At 31.3% G+C, this 20,544-nt stretch overlaps 1 protein-coding gene across 1 annotated transcript in view; it reads left to right on the top strand.

Annotated features, from left to right (window-relative positions):
- LOC129965917 (uncharacterized) overlaps positions 1–15,868 on the top strand; it is a 46,030-nt gene extending 30,162 nt beyond the window's left edge. The window contains exons 15-24 of the mRNA XM_056080203.1: positions 2,236–2,296; positions 3,733–3,850; positions 5,982–6,073; positions 6,884–6,993; positions 7,083–7,155; positions 8,821–9,066; positions 10,511–10,762; positions 12,748–12,993; positions 14,044–14,082; positions 15,573–15,868. Of these exons, the coding sequence (XP_055936178.1) occupies positions 2,236–2,296; positions 3,733–3,850; positions 5,982–6,073; positions 6,884–6,993; positions 7,083–7,155; positions 8,821–9,066; positions 10,511–10,762; positions 12,748–12,993; positions 14,044–14,082; positions 15,573–15,673 (1,338 nt within the window). The 3' untranslated portion in view covers positions 15,674–15,868. The remainder of the gene's footprint in view (positions 1–2,235; positions 2,297–3,732; positions 3,851–5,981; positions 6,074–6,883; positions 6,994–7,082; positions 7,156–8,820; positions 9,067–10,510; positions 10,763–12,747; positions 12,994–14,043; positions 14,083–15,572) is intronic.
- The last annotated feature ends 4,676 nt before the right edge of the window (positions 15,869–20,544 follow it).

Here is a 20,544-nt window from a genome sequence, read left to right as displayed (position 1 = left end):
CACATATTTAATGAAAAAGTTTTAAAAAGTACTCTGTATCAATTCATTTAGAGATCCTTTAGCAAAGAATGCCCCAAAAAGTTGTTATGATATTTTCACAATATTGTACGACATTCAGAATATGAAATAACAACGTGGAAATATTGTATATTTTCTTGCGTTATTAGAAAAATCCCCACCAATTAAATTTTTTAAAAACTTTTTCAGTATAATAATCGTTGATGATTCAATAATTCAAGATAACAGAATGAAATTTTTGATACAGATGTTTAAAGGTATGAATTCAAAAATTTTGTGAGCCACAGTCAATTCTCACAGTCGCGGTTACAATAACAAAATTTTGAAAATTTCAGATGGCAACACAATTTTTTTTCTTCATTAGAATGTAATGCTTATAGTAAAATAATAATAATAATATTTTTTAACCCGTAAATGTCGTTAGAATGGTACTTGAAGCAAAATAAACGCTTGTACTATGCAGAGATTGCTACTATTAAGCTACGCCCTATCCCTGTTCTTAGAGTATAGGTAGCTAGTAATAAGTGCGTGGATATATATTTGTATATAAACATTATCAGAACATTGCAAGATATTTACGAGAGTTATGTCTACTGTAACTGACTTTAAAAGATCGAATCAATTCATTTTTAGTTACGAATTATAACTTTAATAATAATAACAAAAGTGACTTTTATGAACAGCACAAAAATTAAAGAAGCAGAGTTAGCCGTGCGAACATAGATAGGATTGGATATGAGTCTTGATGAATTGGTAACAGGCAACAACAACAACAAAAACAGGTTTTTGTATCTCCCAATGACGTAATTACATGTGCAATTTCTGTGCTTGGTGCAATATCGCAAAGTGCACGGCATACGCTCGTAGTATTTTTCCCCATGTGGAAATGGAGAAATATGAAACAGGTGAAATAGGAAATTTTTAAGAACTGTATGAAATAAAATTAAAAAGGAGTTTTATTTTTTTCTACAGTCTATCAAAAAAGTATCCGTAAAGTACTCAAAAGTACTAAAGTAAAGAAAAATGTACCATCTAACTTAAAGTATGTTTTCTTTTATGATTCTGTGCTTTATAAACGGGACAACATGATCCCCCAGGAATCTGCTGTATCGGCCACTGGTGACTGCACATTTAACGAACTCATTCACTGTGACTTCCTCGAAGAAGTACTGGTCACCAATGAAATTCACCTTGAATCGACGCCAGGCCTTGAAGTATGGAGACTATAGCGGCTGTTGTTGAATAGCATGAGAATTGGTGGAATCTAATATGCGGCAATTTTGTGTGTTCACAGTACCATCTAAGCGAAAATGAACCTCATTTATTCATAAGATATGCGATGGCCAGTTATCATCCATTTGAATCTTTGCCAGGAAACGCCAGAGTAATATGCAAGATAATTCTGTACATCAAATATACTCTGTATGTACAAGATAACTCTGTACATCAAATATTCTCTGTATGTACAAGATAACTCTGTACATCGATGTACTCTATGCATCTCTGTACATCCAGATAACTCTGTACATCGATGTACTCTGTGCTTCTCTGTACATCAAGATAACTCTGTACATCGATGTACTCTATGCATCTCTGTACATCCAGATAACTCTGTACATCGATGTACTCTGTGCTTCTCTGTACATCAAGATAACTCTGTACATCGATGTACTCTGTGAATCTCTGTACATCAAGATAACTCTGTACATCAAAATGTGCAGAGTAATCTTGCAATTTCAATTGTTGCATGAGATGCATCTTGTAAGGGTTACAGTTTTTGAATTTTGCATAAATTCAAATGTACATTGTCCCTGAAATGTCCATTGCTCGCGCTATTGAGCAGCCACTTACAGAAGCATTTAAAGAACTTGCAGATGCCTCTTCAAAATTTCCTGTTATGTTGTGGGTCATCCTCTTCCCGGTGCAATATCCAGCGACGCGGTTTCTTCAAACTTACATATCACGCTTTTAACTGCATTTATGGACAATTATTTGTCCTTTCTTTAAGTTTTCCTTCCGCCGGTAAGCACAGAGTGCTGCTGAAGATCGTTTATGTTTTGATAAAGAATGATAAGAATGACAATTAATTGATAATTGTAAGAATTAAAAAAAAACTTGATGGATTTTATTTTCTTTTAATAATTCTATACAAACAATATTAATTTGAAAATGAAATTCCTGTTAACACTTATTTCATGCTATTTATATTAATTTTAGGTGGATTTCAGCGATGCTCTTTATGTGACTCTGCAGGTCCTTGGAAAGCCACCAGTTTTGCGTAAGTATTACTTATTATACATAATTTATTTCTACATTAAGTTGTGGCACTTTCGCTTATATTTTTATATATATTGCAATAATGATATTGAATATAGATTGCATCTTCCGTAATCACAACAGTTAACAATGGAATGTCCTGATCTAGACTGATCAAATAACGAAGCAGAATTTACAGACAATTCTTTGTTTTACAGCCCTCTATATACAAAGAACAACTTTTTCTAATCTTGGTTAAATAAATAGTTATTTACACCTGTAGTAGGAGATACAACAGTCAAAATCAAAGGTTTTTCTTGAAACTCAATTCTTCATCTCGTCAACACGACCATTCCAGGGGTAGTTTCTCAGACTCCGAACTCGTGGGCGTAGTCCAACAGTTCCTGCAATTCGTTTCTTCTCTCCACGCTTTATTTCGGCGACAATCTCCGCCTCTTAATTTACATTGGTCATTTGAGCTCTCCTTCGGCCAATCGGGGTTCAGCCATATGCTCTCTCAGCGGCGCCAGTAGGTCGTGGGAAGGTCCTTTCACAAAGAGAAACATCTAGCATCCAGATGTTTGAACACCCCTTTCTCTTTGAAGGTACTATCAATACCTCTGGGACGAGGAATTCCATATGTGGTCTTTCATTGTAGTCGCTAATGAACAGATGCGAGACCACCCAGGTGGAAAGATCCACCATCTGGCTATCTCGAGGAGTTTAGTAAGTAACAGCGACGACACAATGAATCAGTACAACACAATGTCTTATCAGTACTGGGAAACGGGGAATATTACACCAAATTACTACTAATGGCCTTTTGAAAAATAGTGTTGTGGAACGATGTAAAGTTCAAGTGGCACTTGGTTAATTTAAAACTGATTGGATCTTTGGAGAAATAGACGCCTTTATTCTACGAAAAATACAAAACTCAAGTAGCAAATACGCTGTTGAGATGAACATGAAGAACATAACTTGTAAAAGCTCTCAGTGCAAGTAGCTAACAAATCTCTAATTTAAAACCAATAATAGCTCCTAAAGTGAATAGCTAGATCTCTTTCAACAAATACAAATTCAGAAAGAGTACTCTCTGAATAATTTTAGCCTCTCATGTTCATATAGATTTTTCGATAAATTTAGGATTTTTCCAGGAGAATTAACAAATTTCGATTCCGAGTAGAGACATAACCAAAATTCCTGCAACTATCAGAACCTTCTTTTTTATCGCCAAATACTCGCCAAGATAGGATGACATTGAATTCAGCATCTACTAAAAATATTTATAAATTTCCGTTCCTTATTATGAGATTAACTAAGCAGGAAAAGGATATTACAGATTTGTATAAATATTAATGACATAATAAACGTGACAACCCCTGCCAAAGGCGTTTGTTACTTCATGAATAAGCTTAGAAAAAGAAACACTAATTTCTCTCTTGAACCATTTCATTGCAGTTGACTTTGTGTTGCCACCTCAGCAGGGCAAGAAGATTACAGGTACGAGCGAGCAGGAAGGTATATCAGATGAAGACAGTTGTGCCACGAAGTGTTTGGAATCTGAAGGTGCTTGCTGGTAAGATTATTTTATGCTAATTTCTATAATGGTTGTAATCTAAGATTATTTTTTGCAGGTTTCTCAAATGGTAATAATCTAAATAGATAGAAAGGGAAAAAATTTCCTCAACTTTTAAAAATTAACGTGTTTAGAAAGGGTTAAGCCGGGAGAAACCAAGTGAACTGTTTGTATTTCAAGTAGCAGATATAGAGACAACAGTTAAAAAACGCTGATATTTGCTTTTTCTTTTCATCGAAAAAAGAAAGCGTCTTTAAACTTACTAGTATATCTTGTAATGATATTGAATGATATCTTGTTGAAGGATATCTTGACATTAAATGATATCTGTCTTGTAAAGGATATCTTGACATCGAATGATATCTATCTTGTAAAGGATATCTTGACATCGAATGATATCTGTCTTGTAAAGGATATCTTGACATTAAATGATATCTGTCTTGTAAAGGATATATTGACATCGAATGATATCTGTCTTGTAAAGGATATCTTGACATTAAATGATATCTGTCTTGTAAAGGATATATTGACATCGAATGATATCTATCTTGTAAAGGATATCTTGATATCGAATGATATCTGTCTTGTTGTTGGGGTTTTTGAGCTTATAGGGTAAGCTTTTACATTTTGTAGGCGTTATGATTTTAAGCCTAATGGGGAATGGGGGTAACGTGGCACTATATATTGTCTAACGATTTAAGTAATTATTCGCATAAGCTAAGTTTCTCAAAGGGAAATATTTCTACTAAATTTGCCCGTAAGAATAAATTCTATAATAACATACGACCATGCCCAATAAGAATAGCGACATCGTGTGGAAGAAAAATGAACCTGTAGAAAGTCAGTCACAACTGTTCAGATAAGAAGTGAGCCTGTGTCTATGCTCTTTCCCCAAAGCATAGAATATTAAGTAATTATCAGAAACTAATGTAAATGCTTGGTCTATGTGTGGGCATGTTTGTGTTTTAAGACTGAAAAAAAACTTAAATGATTTTAAAAGAACTAACTACTGTCATACTTTATTTATTGTATTTAAAAAAAAAAAAAAAGGAATATGTTTTGTGGAGATTTCCAGGAAGTTCTGCACTTCTCTATCAGAGAAAACTTTTTTAAAAACCTTTCTTTAAGAAAATAGAGAAGATCTTTAAGAAAATAAAAACGAAAAAAAATAGAGTGGCGATTACTTAAAAAATGGTTGGGAAAAATGCTTAAATAATGCCCGAGTCTACTAAAGAAAATACTTTTCAAACGTTTATTTATATAATTGTGGTAAGCATTTTTAAATAGATTAGATTCTATGCTATATATAGACTTTTAGATAGATTCTATACAGGCGTACCGAGATTAATTTTAATTAGATTTGAACCTGTGAAGGACATGTTATTGGAAGAGTGAAAATTCCGGCCAAGTTGATAGAAAAGCCAAAAGGAGATGGAAATAACCGAAAGCTGAAATTTTCACTTCTATATAACTGCCTTAGAATGGAAAATAGAAAGGTTATTCAAATTAAACTAATTTTCACTTCATCATAAAGAATAACTTTTATACTGAAACTTTTTAATTGCAATCACTTAGGTAGTTTCAGAAAAGGTATATTAAAAGGTATTTTCAGCCCTTCACTTCGAATGAGTTTTAAACTTTTGTGCTTGATTTCTTATTCGATAGTTCTCATCAGTTACATCCTTTTTCATTATTATATAGGCCGCGGTAGCCTGGTGGTAAGGTCTCGGAACCGGAGGGTTTCAGGTTCGAGACCCGATTCCTCCGAAGAACCGTCGTGTAAGGGGGTCTATTGCACGTTAAATCTGTCGTGACCAAACGTCCTTCCTCTGGTGTGGTGTGGAGAGGGGGGTGCCAGCTCAGGTGTCGTCCTCGTCATCTGACCGGGGTTCAAAATTACGAGGTCCGTCCCAAAATAGCCCAAGTATTGCTTCAAACGGGACGTTAATATAACTAAACCAAACCAAATCAAAAACCATTATTATATCTCTAATCTTCATGAATTTAGAAAAGAAAATCGTGGGGGGTTTTATGTACCAAATAAACAGAAATTTTCGGTAAGCTGATATAAATTTATTTTATTTTATTTTCTTATGGATGTTGCTTATTAAACTTTAAAATTATGTTACAGGGGTTTCTCTATGTGTGGAGCTGTTTGTACCTTTGGAGCAGATTCTTCAGCTAAAATTGAAGACACAACGGAGGACTGTAAATTGTACATTCGTAAGTGTCATAAATAAGATGATGTAATGCAACATATCAAAAATAAACGTAAAAAGGGAAACCATCTGCTGTAATTTTCTTGCATGCTCTCTGATAAGATTATGAATCTTGGATACGGCCATGAACACTAAAAACGACCACAAATGACCACTTTGTGCTTCATATTATGATGAAGAAAACAGAATATGCCTTTTTTTCCCAGTAGATTGCAACCAAAATTTCACTCAGAAATATAATTTTATAAATATCACAAACCAAATTTTATTTATTCAAAATTGGTATTTTTGCTTTATCGCATTCAGATGCTTATGAAAGTACAGGTCGATAAGTGGTCAACCATTTGACAGATTTAACTCAACATTTGAAAAGAATCTGAGCTTTAAAGGTTAAAACTGTGTATCAAATTCTATTTATGATTAAGTTTATCGCATTTATATGCCTATGAATATACTGACCAGAAAAAGGTCAACTCCTTGACGGATCTGAATGTCAAATCTGTGCATCAAATTTTATCTTTCCAGCTCTTTGTTATGATGCTTTCCTGCAGTCTAATATTCAGACAGATTTCCTCTGAATAGGTTTTGTTCAAAAGTTCATAAAAATCTACACATTTTTTTGGAAAGATCTTCACAAAATGTATTTTGACCTTTACGAAAATATATTCTTAGGACCTGCGACAGCCTGTCACACGAAAATTCTTCAAATTCTCGAAATCTATTTTTGTGACTGTTACAAAACTTTCTCTTTGTATATTTCGTATAATTAAAGGTAAAAAAAATATTTATAAAAACTTTTACTTTTTTTCCATAGGAGACAACGGGACTTTTATTCCTTCCACTGATCTCATGCTTCAAAATCTTCGAAGACAAGTCCATGATGGAATGCTAAAATTGGTTCTAAAGGATAAAGATGACAAAATAGTTGGTGTTATTTCATAAAGTATTCAATCCTTTCGTTTTCCATTTTTCCAAACTTTTGTATGCTGATTAATTTTATTTCCTTTCTGCAGATCCAGATTACAGCCAGTTCCATCGAAGTTACAGATCCAGGAGAGGATGATCGTCTTTTCGAACTAGTAGGAAGTAAGTACTTGAAAAACTTGTGGGAGGAGTCTCCTCACAACTTTCCCGCATACCCTCTAATAAATGTACTTGTATTATTAATCGCACGCCATTAGGAAAAAATAATTACTAAAGAGCCTATTAGCGTGCGATCGTTGACAATTAATCGCTGGGATAGGACTAATACAAGAGCACTAGAACACCTTCGTATTTTGGACTCTATTTTTCCAATCAATCGACAAATAACTGTAATTAAAGTCATAAGATCATTTACTAAATTACATAATTTAAGTCATTACATTTTTTTTAATTATTGCATTCAGATGCCGGCGTCCTGGCATAGGGGTAGCGCATCTTCAACGTGATCTGGACGGGTTCGAATCCCCGTTCGGCCATGGTTGTTCATCTGTGAGGTGTGTGAATGTGCCCCCCTGTAAAAAGAGGTTGTGCAAGCGAATGTGTGAGTTTCATCTTCATATGAGCTAGAAGTCAGACTTCTGCCCTCGGGTGTTCAGGGGTCTTTACCCTCAGAAGCTACTGCACCCCCTTTCCGTGGTAACGCGGACACGACATCATCATCATTTCATTCAGATGCTTGTGAAAATGGATACCAACATATGGTCAATCTTTTTGTTCGTTTTTGATAGTTGCAGTTCTAAATTTGTTAATGATCTGCATTTTAGAGACTATGAGCCAAATTTCGTTACCCGAGTTGTTGTTTTTGTAGTTCTAGTTACTCAAGTTGTTGTTACAACCTAGAAGTGGAGCCGCGGTGGCTTGGTGGTAAGGTCTCGGCTTCGGAACCTCAGGGCTTCAGGTTCGAGACCCGATTCCACCGAAGAAGTGCAAGCGGATCTGGTGCACGTTAAACGTCTTGGCCAAATGTCCTCCCGTTGGTGTGGCGTAGTGTGGAGAGGAGGGTACCAGCTCAGGTGTCGTCCTCGTCATCTGACAGCGATTCAAAATTACGAGGTCTGTCCCAAAATAACCCTAGTGTTGCTTTAAAACGGGGCGTTAATATAGCTAAACTAAAATACAGCCTAGAAGAAACCATGACTATCCTAATCATCCATCCTAACCATCGCTGTTTATCCAGCGACAGAGATTTCCAGTTTCTGACCCTCAACAGGATTAGGTCTTTCTCAATGTTGTCAAGCCACCTAAAGAGTGGTTCAACCTCTTTTCCTGATATCTCCAGCCTTGCTAAATATCAGCCTACCTATGTTGTTACATTTTTTAATCATCTCGTTAATATGGATGCAGATATTAAAACCGACAGACGTTTCAACCCCTTTGCGGATTTTATTCCAAATTTGTTATGGATCTATATTTTAGATGTTAAATCTGTGAACCAAATTTTATCTGTCTGGGTCTCTTCATCTTGTAGTTATCGTGTTAACTTACATTCGGTGTACAGTCGGATAAGCAAACTTCCTCTGAATAGATATCTTCAAAATTCGTTGAAATCTACATCTTAGGTGTAAAGACCAAATACCAAATTTTAAAAATTCGTTAAAATCGCGAATTCGATTTTTTTAATGTTTATGATACTTTCTCTTTGTATATCTCGTATGCAAAAAATCTTTTTAAAAAATTCCTCGAATTAATTTCAGTAGAAAGATAATATAATTTTTTTTAAATGCGTTTTGATATTTCATATTAAAATGTGCTTTTTTTATTTTGTAGATGTTTTGAATCCACGCATGAAAGTAGTTAAAGTAGGCTACAAACTCAAAAATACTGCTGGATCGACCGTAAAGAACATGGGCAGATTAAGATATGACGAATGTCAGAGGATCTGCCTTGACTATAGGGACTGCGAAACCGTATCTTACTGTCTAAAGGGCGCCGAATGCATTTTGAGCAAAAATTATGGTGCAGATCTATCAGAATCAGACATGGAGAAAAATGATATGTGCAACCTTATTACAAGTAAGAAGAGTTTTTTTTTTGGGGGGGGGGGTAAATAACCACATACAAATGTATTTAATTGCTAAAGGGAAATATTAAACACATTAGCAACTAAATACATCTTTTGACTGTCATTGACAATAACTGGTATAGTTCAATCTGGCATCTGATATAAAAGGCGCAACAGAGCCTGAAAATTTACTGATTAACTTTATTCTAATTTTGAATCAAAAATGTTACTTAACTGCAATTTTGAATATATAAAAATTAGATTAGATTAGAATATAATTATATTGCGTCAGAGATATGGACATTAAAAATGGTAAAGAATTATTTAAGATAGTTATAAGAGTAAACCAAGTTAATTGACTTACGTATTTTATTCATAAAATATAAATATTAGAAAATATATCTCAAATCAGGATTTTTCATGAATTTGTCACAGACTAATTCTTTAAAGAATTATAAAGGAATATGCACAAGTTTATATTAATCAAATAAATAATTTTTAAGACTTAAATAAAATACTTAATGTTCATATATTTATTATTATAATAATTTGAATATTAGATATATTTATTTTTTGTAATAAATAAATGTATAAATCTGAATAGCAAAAATACATTTTTATTAACTTAGTTCTTAAAATTAATCATATATTCTGTCAGAATAGTAGAAGGCTTGAGAAACAGAATTTCTTCAGTTAGATATTTTTTTCGGTCATATAGGTGCTTAAATTCTTCGTTGCTATTCTGACTTAAGGCACTCGGATTTGTTAAGATGGAATACTTGAAAGTTATTGGCAAAAAAATTCAGGTGATAACATTAAACGTATTTCTAAGAATAGAATAAACAGCAAGTATGTGATTGAATAGCTGCTTTTTTGCACATCTTTCTCAATAAATAAATTCATTTATAAATGACTTTAAAAAAATTACTTTTAAATAACGAATATAAATTATTCCGGCTGAATAGACTTGGATTTGTTAAGATAACTCTAGTTGATAATGCTAGTAAGTTATTGGCGAAAAAATTTAGGTGATAACATTATACTATTTCTAAGCATAAACAGCAAGCATGTGATGGAATATTTACTTTTGCATATCGGTCTCAACGAATTAGTTCATTTATAAATCACATTTCAAATTTTACTTTAAAATAAAGGATATAATTTCATTTCATAATTGGCGAAGATCATACAAATTAATACAAAGATGATATACAAATGTATTAATTATACTAAATGCTAAATACTTATTATATATAAGCAATATGAATAGTATTATATTCATGAAATTATAGATTGAAGTTTTGCTAATTATACATCATCACTGTCTTTACCTGGGTTCGCCCTTTTTTCATCATACATAAGCGTCTTTCATTATCCTCTACTCCACTGACATCATAGCAATATCTAGTGGTCAAATTTCACAGTATTAATGAATTTCTTCTTTTAATTTCACAGGAAAGTATGCCGACAACTTCAATCGCAGTCCAGGAAATGTCTTGAATCTAGGAGCTGAAGAGGTCCTCCCCTTAAGCAATGTGGAAGAATGCGCCAGAGCCTGCATAAAACGAACAGGGTACAAATGTCTTTCTTTCGACCACTGTCCAACTGAGGAGAAGGAGGCCTGTTTCCTTCACACGGTGCATTATCCGAACCCGAAACAAAGAGAAAAAATATCGAGGAAGAGTGCCAGCTGCGGTCATTACGTCAGTAAGTAATTTTTCCAACTTTATGATGAATTGGAAACTACCGGAATCTTAATTTAAAGTAAGTTTTTACTATGTATTCGAGAATATAAATATCGAGATACTTATATTCGAGAATATAAGTATCACATGCCTTGACATGTGGCACTTTTCTTGACAACACATGTTTATTATACTTTAAGGATTAAATTAACGATAACTATTTACGTATGTACAATTAAATTTCGATTAAAATCTAAACTCATCTACCGGAGTTCCTAAAAACCGGTGTCAGCCACCAACTCCCGCAGCTCTCTTCACTTTATCTCCTTTCAGTCGTAACAGCTACGTGGTGGTTAGAGTCTTGACAATAAACGATGGTGTTCGTTGTTTCGGGGTGAGAAAAACATACTTTTGTCATTGATATATGGCGATACTTTTATACAGTGTGAGTTTTAATTGACCTACGACTTATTATTGCAATAGTTTTTGAGTCTTTACAGATAGGCTAGGTAATTGTCTTGAGTAGCTGGAATTATGGGAGAGTAGTCAAATCTATTTTTAAAGTTATAATCCCAACAGCCAAATAAATTTATTGAAAATACTTCTATGTATAAAATATTATAATAATATTAATATTTTGTCAATATTGATTGTTCAGGTTCCTATCCTTTTCATTAAATTTGTTTATCACAGAATTCATAATCACTGAGTGCCTGCTTAAATACTATTTATTAGAAAATTGAATGCCGAGCAAAATGGTAGATGAGATTTTACCGACCGAAAGCAAATAATAATTAATGAAAAAGGGGTGAGAGAAACAAATCAAGAGAACAAAAAAAGGTCTTGCGTAAAAGAGTGGTAAAAAAAAGCATCACCCACAATTGGCTTTGCAACAAATCTAGTCTACATTTAATGCAACCTAATAATCGCTAAATAAAATATAAATAAAAATATTTTATTTTAGCGATGTCTGGTTAAAAGATTACTAAACAACAAGACTGTTAAACAAGGATAAAATTCTTAAGGTTACTTAACAGAAAATTCTTCCTAAAATAAATCATTACTGCTTTGATTAAGTTGAAAATGTATTGAAATGTGAATCTAAATTAGCCAGTTTCTTAATAGAACTTCTTAATATGGAATGTCTAGAACCGTAGAATAACTAAATTTGCCACTTGTACAATTAGCCTTTTTTATTAAAAGAATGAGAAAAATGATAGTGATTTCACAGTAAGAACTTTCAGGGGTTTCAGAAAAATGCAACCTAATCAAAATGCTGTCAGATATAGGTTAAAATGTTTTTTCTTTGACTTTGAAAGTGAATTAAATACGGCATTTTTTTTAAAAATGATACCTTTTATCTTCTTCTGGTAAACCATGTCGTTCACATTACTCCAAAGATGAAAATCTTTTGTATTAATAGCTAGATGGGTTGAAGTGATCAACTCTATACACCAGGATAATGGTTTTAATATTGTCAGGCTAAAACTTAAGTTCCAAGCTCACTGTTAATGGCTTAGACATTTTTATAGAAACAGTAAACAATGGTGATAAACAATAGTAGCAACACAAAGTGCTCAGCAACTCGTAGGAGATCAACATTCAATAGAGAGATTTTGTTCAGCTACTCACTTGAGCTCAACTGGACTACTATTATTCTTGTCGCCGATTCGACACTGCTTTTTATAACTTCTGTGGTAGGGCATCAAAAGTTTTGGAATAAAAGCGATAAGTCGACTCCTCATGGAGCTATCGCCAAAATTCTTGAGAATTTTCAATGGCCTTCATTTTTATCACCAAATTCCATGATAAAAAAATCACCAAGCCGCCAAATGGTTAACAAGATCGGAGGTCATTGACCTGGCATCCATTCAACATCCGTTAGAGCTATAGTAAAACTCTCTTTTTTACCAGGATATTAATTATGCAAGGAAACAATATTATGCATTTCTAATAATATAAAATTGTCTTTAAATATCCATTTGTAATTTTGCTATATTAATCCAGGAAAATTCAGTACCGAATTCAAGAAGAATCCAGAGAAGAGGACTGTTGGCAGCAAGCTTCCTCCTTTAACCAACCTGACTTTAGAGGAGTGCGCCAGAGAATGCATTGAATATGGAAAAGGAACTTGCTTCGGCTACGATTTCTGCCAAGGAAACACTATCTTGGCCACCAGCTGCATTTTGCTGGATTCGGATCCGAATAAAATGCAACTGGCACCCAGTCCAATTTGCAGCAATTATTTCAGAAGTATGTTTTATACATTTTATATATTTTTAAGACTTTTTGCCTTGAAGCACCTTTAAAAAAAATTGGTGTCTTTAGTTACTTAATAAAACAAATTTTATTTTTTCAGCATTTTTTTAGTTTATTTCGAGAAGAAGTGTTAATATCGTATTTTAATGTATTTACATTTGATCTTTTAACACATTATTATAACCACAGAACACTTTAAAAAAATTTTCACCCGAATTTTGCATGATTAAAATTTTAAATCCCGTGTAAAAAGGGTTCTTTCTGTGATTAACTGTAAAAGATTTATAACATAATTTCACAGAATTTGGTGAATGAAGATATCTTTAAGAAAATACATATTTCATGTAAATTGGATATTGATATGAGATAAGCGAGTTAAAAATGATTCTAACAAAGACATGAAAAGTGTTATGCAAAAGTTATTATTCGTATGGCATTTTGCTACACGTTTCAAGAATGATGGCAAAAACTTGAAAATGGAATAAATTTTAATTACTTCAGGTTCATTATTTATAGAACACTCTTATTTTAAGTTTGTAAAGTATGAAAGAACAATTTGACATCTTGGTGTATAACAGAGCCCATAGGAAATGAAATGTATAACAAAAAAGAAACAGCAAAAAAGAAAGAAAAAACGGAAGAAGAAATTATTTTTTAGAGAAAAATAATTCCTTAGCTATATTACTTATTTATTTATTGTCATTACAACGACTAATATATTTTTTAATGTTAGTCATAACTTTATATTTCACTTTAAAAAAACTTTTAATATTTTATAGATATATAAATTAGTAACAAATAGATTAACTTTGACACCATAGTGAGTAGTATTATATCTGTTGACAATTCCCATCATTTTTTTTATATATAAAAGTAAGAAAAATTAAATCGAAGAAAAACTAGTTCTATAGTTACTTATTAGCTTTAAGATTTTTATGTAAATTTTATAACTTTATGTTCCATTTGAGAGTTTTATTTTGATAGCTTAAATATACATGATTTATAAATTTAGTATAAAATGTATGAATATTTTTTTCTTTGCAGATGAAATCGTATCTGGGCCTGAAAGACCCTACACCAATAGTGAGTTCCTATTTATTTACATTTTATCAAACCATTCATAATTCATATATCATACTTTTGACAGAGTTAATTTCTGTTTTACTTATCCATAGCATAGAAAACGACTTAGATAAAACCGTTTGGCTTCATTTCAAACCCTAAATTCTAATTAGTTTTCTATCTTCTACAAAAAACGGTGGATTTATATTATTTTCTCTATATATACTTTGTATCTGAAAAAGTAATAAAAGGTTTAAATGCATATTAAAATCTTTTGAGTACTGTATTTTCAAAGATTTCAACTAATAAAAATTTCATCCAAGTCATACTCGAGCATTTTAAATAAATAAAATTAACAAAACAAATAACGTTTTGTTTTACACCATTTAAAGATTTTTCTTTTTATATATATATTATTATAATGTATCAGGCACATATTTAAATTATCAATATTTAATAATTTAAAAAAATTAATTATTAATTATTGTTTAATTATTTATAAATTATTAATTATTATTTAATTATTTATTATTTATTTATTTATTATTTAATTATTTATAAATAATTTAATTATTTATTAATTAAAAAATGTATAAATTATTACATTTTTACTACACATAAATGTGTAAAAAAAAGGATCGCATATATAGGTATGTGTTTGTATATATAGATTACATTGTATATATAGATTTATAGTTTGAAATCAATCTTTGAAGTTTTCCTCAATTTTTTTAAAAAAAATTATAAAAAACACTTTTGATTAACATACTTTTTAATGAACGCTGATTAAGCATACAACCTATTCAACATATGCCTTTACTAAGGTGATAAATCTGAACTTCTATTTTTTCGGAAAAGCGATATATTACCATCCCATAGACTGCCATTTGAATTCTGAATCCATATGAGTGTGCATGCGCTATTTCATCATTAGTAATTATTTTGGTTAAAATGACTATCTACGCCAAAATGGCTATTTTTTCTGGTCTGATAGAAAGGAGAAATGAAAAAAAAAATTGAATGCTAATCTTCAAAAGAACGTCATAACTTTTACTGGACCTGTGATGCCATTTTTTTTTTTTTTCATCATTGGAGTAACATACTTGTAGATGCATTTCCACTTTTGATATGATAGAATGATAATGAATGAATAAATTTAGTTAATTTTCTAAGAAAATAATTAATTAATTCGTAATAAACGGAAATTTTAAATACTAAATATTTCAAGTTATTTTATCTCTTTCTTAATTTTATCTATCAAGTAATAATGTGAGAAGCCGAAAGAATGAGTAATGTTTAAATATTATGTAGAAAAATAATTTATAGTATGTTGTTTTAAATAATAAATTAAAATTATTCAGTTGTAAGTAATATGTATATTTTTTATATTAAAACAAGGCTTATTTTTCGGACACATAGCACCTTCTGTTGTTGCTTTTGCTACTCTCTTTTGAATTTTCAAAAAATTTGTCTCTCATCAGGTTTAATAAAATCACTTCACTCTTTTCCAGGCTATGCTGGTGGAATCGGATTCCTATGCTTTCTGATAGGGGGCTTAATAGGAGCTGCGATTGTGTTTGGAATAGCTTATTTGAGAGTCAACAGAAGGTGAAAAGCTGGATGCTACTACTGTGTAACACATGTGTTTTATGTTGTGTCACCTTTACATACTTTTGTACATAATCTTAGAGACAAAGGACTTTGTACTAAGTTATATGACTACTTCGTGTGATTTTTTTGTCCATCAACTGAAACTTGTGAAATTTGCGTACTCTTAATAAAGATCATTTTCAGTTGTTTTCTCTTATTCCAAGTTTTAAATACTCTTTTCCATCGTAGATAACTAAACATTAATAAACTACCAATCCTGCCAAATTTCGCGAATTTGAGAAATCCGTTCGCTAATGATCCTATTGCGCTGATAACCTCTCTCGCAGTTAACGCAAATGAATTAATTCGAAATTCATAATCACAGTTGGATTTTTGGTAAAAGCAAGTAGAGTTAATACAATAATCGGCCATGGCGAATTCTGCCTCCATTATCAACAATTAGATAGATTTAGCCAATCTTACCGCGTATTAATTTTGCCTCTTTCGTGCATAGTAGCCCTTTTATAATACTCTACTGTGCAATTTTAAATAGTGTCTTCATTTGGTGTAATAAGACATTGTTCATCAAAGATAATTTTAATTAATTCATTTCTATTAATATGGTGGACGGACAATTGGTTGTCAAAGGCGGTTCGTATTTGTTTTTATTATTTTAAACTAAAGAAAATTTATTAGATTGAGCAATTGTGAATTAATAATAACTAATTAAAATGAAAATATAGATATTAGAATCGATAATATGTAGAGCATGGATGTAGTAAGAAGATTTAATGATTAAACATCAAGAAACTTGAATCACAACATTGAAAATGGATAACATTTCTTTTTTTAATATACATTTCTTTTTGCTTAATAAAAAAAATATTTTTTTTTAATTCAAGAAAAAAAAAATTGATAAATTATTTTAAACATTGAAGAAATGAGTTTATAATTTTTTTATTGCATTATACACTGTCATAAAAAAACTTTTTGTAAGATACATCAATCAAAACATCTGATAAACTTTAAGGTAACAATTATCTTTGTACTTAAAATAAGCAGAAAAATCTAAGAACCTTTTCAAATGTCACTTACCTTTCCCCTACCAGACCCCATTTTGGAGATATTTTTTAAAAAATTTACTACAAAAGAAAACGACAGAATTTTCAAGGTATAAGTAATGTATAGTTTTTGCCAATTTTTATTTCATTTGAAAGTTCATTCAATTTAAACACATTATTAATGATTGCTTGTTCCTCAATACCTTCCTATTTCGAAAGAAAATTCTATTTCACTGTATATTTTCTATTTAGAAAATGATCACTAGTTTCCCTCAGTTTCAACCCCTATATCGATTTTGCTAATTTTTATTTCATATGGAAATTTACAGCCCCTAGATATATCATTAATGTTGGGTTTCCTTCTACTATCCTCTATTTTCGAAATATTTTGTAAAATAAGACTTGGACAGACACTTCCCAGCGTCAATACGTAAACTGATTCTGCGAATGACCCCTCCCCCTACTTTTCATGTATAGCTAACCAGTGAAAGTGCTCTATCACTTTCACTCGTTAGCTATACATGAAAGGAAATATGATTTAAAATTTATTAGGAAATATAATTTAAAATTTATTAGGAAATATAATTTAAAATAGAATTATGTATATATTATTTGAGAAATAATTTCTTTTGTTATGATAAATTGTAGTTCATTAAAATTGACTCGCATAATTAAATTTCTATTATTAATAATTGGTCGCCAAAGGCGGATAGTTAATACTTACGTATTCATACTTTTATATATAAAAATGCAGTAATATAGTTGAAATATTTTTATTCTATTGAAATAGAATCCTAGTAACTCTCAGTAACTTCTTAGAATAAAACAAAAAAACAAACAAACATTAAAAAAAAGACTTCGATCCTTTTTGAAATTTCTTTCAACTTCAACAACTCAAAGAAAGAAAGAAAGTTATCAAATTTTACGCAGTTCCTTAAAGTTATAATAGATAGTAATGACAAAAACGATAATAGAGGGATTTTTTTAGGGTAAAAACAAAACAAAAAAGAAGTCAAAGGAAGGAATTTTTGATCTCAAAAAGAAAAACAGAAGAAAAAAAAGTTCTCCTTTGCGAAGTTTTAATCTGTCCGGCTCAACTTTTTACGCAAAATGTTTCCAAATAAAAGCAAATCAGAAATGAAATGTAACGGAGAGAAAGTTTTAAGCTCCACCAAATCGAAAACACATGGAAAGTTCACTGAAAAGTTCAATTGGATTAACGATTTGTTTGGAAAAGCGGTGAACCATAGTGGGGATTATATCTCTCCTTTAATAGTTCGCCACCGTCTTTTATTCGCGGTGATTGGCTTTATTTTTCTGCCCAACGCTTTTTAAAGAAAACTTTTCAATTGAGGAATTAAGTGATTCATAAAGATAGGCATTTTTTTTTTTTTTTTCTATTCCTTACTCGCTACTATTTTTTTTTTTTTATCCTCCTCTTTAATGAAAAAGACTTATAATCTCTGTCTTTATCGAAGTATAATTATTAACCAGATAGATTTATTAGTTTTTAAATTAAAATTTAGTTAAGAACTTTTAACAAATTGTATTTCTTTATGATAATTATCTGTGTCAAATTAGATTTACTTTGATACTTGATTGGTTATGAAATATTTAGTTTCGTTTTTTTTAAACTATGTAGACGGTATTTTATTTATTTATTTATTTATTTTTTACAACAAACGATTAGAAGACATTTCATAAAAATTTTAGATGAAGATGTAGCTTGAAAGGGAACATTAATCTAACACAAGATTTCTTAAGCTTTTTACATTTGCGACCAATTACAGAATCAAATAAAAAATTATGCTACTCATTTTCATCCAAAAAAAAATTTATATTATTAATAAAGCAGAATGGCGAAAAGAAAAACATTGTATTAAGATTAATATACATTTATAGTAACCATTTTAATAACAAAGCCGAATGTGTGTGTTGGCGCTCAATAGGATAAGGCATTCAATCTAGAACTGCCAAATTTTACTGATATACTTAGAAAGCTGGGAATATGCATATAGGAACATTTGTTAAAAATTTTAATTTTATTAAAAATTAAACAAAATTTTTCACTTTCCTTGGCTAGTTTTTCGCGATATGTCATTTTAAAAATTGCCTTTTTGATTATACCATTTTAATCACCATGTAATTGTTTCTAAATTTTAATATATTTTTTTTAATTTCGTGGAATTTTCAATTATAGATTTCTTAATTTCCATTAGAATATGTTACCTCAATAATTGGTAACTCTTTCAATTTAACCGAGACGGTCTAGTTCTCATCAGTTTTTCTATGTATTATGTATCGGTTTTACAGCAGAATTTTGCATGAATTTTTATAAGTTCATTGACTGTCAAATCTTTATTGAATCTAACAATCCAGTGGTATGCTTACTTAAAATTGCCATACTATAACCTAGTAAGATTGAAAACTTTTTTCTATTACATATTCGATTCGTGTGTATTTGTTTGTTTGATTACTTGTTGCTCTTATTTACTGTTTTTAATTCTGAACTTTTTTGTATCGTATTCTAAATTGAGAATATATCGCGCATAGAGAAAAAAAAATAGAAATTGTGTAACTACGAGTTCTTACAAGTTGGATCACAACACTAATATTCGGACCACCAATCATCCAGTTGAAATATTGTTAGTCAATCTATTAGGCTTACTTTTGTCTCCTTAGAATCTTGCAGTTAGCCTTTCAGTATACAAGACATATTTTAAATAAGGATTTCCATGAGATAATACGTACTGAATATTCCATACAATGTGAATATTCCAGAAAGTGAAACAAATTTACATGGATTGTGACATAGCATACACTACTGTTTTTTTAATACAAGCTATTTTATCTCTTTTTCTACTCAAAATATATCTTAAGAGTGTCTCAATTTTTTTGAAACTATTAGGCAAGTTGCATCGCAATTAAATGCAATGCATCTTTTAACCTTTAAATGCTGGTTTTGCCCTTATATTACATATCCAATTTTGCCTTTTAAAGTATTATAAGAATACTATTGAAGTTCTTATATCTGTTGTTGCCAATTAGATACATATTAAAAATGTTATTAAATCAATTTATAATAAGAACATCGCAACACGAATGCTGATGTCAAATAAAATAAACTGATCTTTTTCACTTGCGATTGTATGTCCTCTGTTTCACATTCTCGTATAAGAAGTAAACAAGGGCCGGCGTCCTGGCCTATGAATAGCGCATCTTCTCCGTGATCTGAGCGTCATGGATTCGAATCCCGGTTCGGGCATGTTTGTTCATCTGTGTTCTATCTCTGAGGTGTGTGAAAGTACCCCCCTGTGAAAAAGGGGTTGTACAAACGAATGTGACACGTGAGTAGCTAACACGTACTCTTGGCCCTGGTTGGCGCTACTAAAGCAAGAGACGCTCCCTTGGCTTAAAATCTCTGACTTCGTCAGCGAGTCTGTGCAAGCGAATGTGTGAGTTTCATCTTCATATGAGCTAAAAGGCAGACTTCTGCCCTCGGGTGCTCAGGGGTCTTTATCCTCAGAAGTTACTGCATCACCTTTCCGTGTTAACGCGGGCATGGCATCATCAAGTAAATAAAAGGAAATATTGTAATCGTCAAAGCATTCAACACGAGATTTTAATGATCAGTCTTTCTCGCCTCTGAAAAACACATTTTTGAAATAATGCCTATTCATCGGTTTACCAATACAATAATTCCAAAACATTTCGAGCTTGATGGATGAAATTTTATATATATACATTATAGACCAAATTTGTAGATTTCTTGCAAAGTTTGAATGAAATCTACACCCAGGAAGTCTGTCTGTTCTTCTGTCCGCTATAAATA

This window comes from Argiope bruennichi, chromosome 1 (assembly GCF_947563725.1).
Source record: "Argiope bruennichi chromosome 1, qqArgBrue1.1, whole genome shotgun sequence".
NCBI lineage: Eukaryota > Metazoa > Arthropoda > Arachnida > Araneae > Araneidae > Argiope > Argiope bruennichi.
The sequence above is the reverse complement of the archived record's forward strand: the minus strand, read 5'-3'. Positions and strand labels throughout refer to the sequence as shown.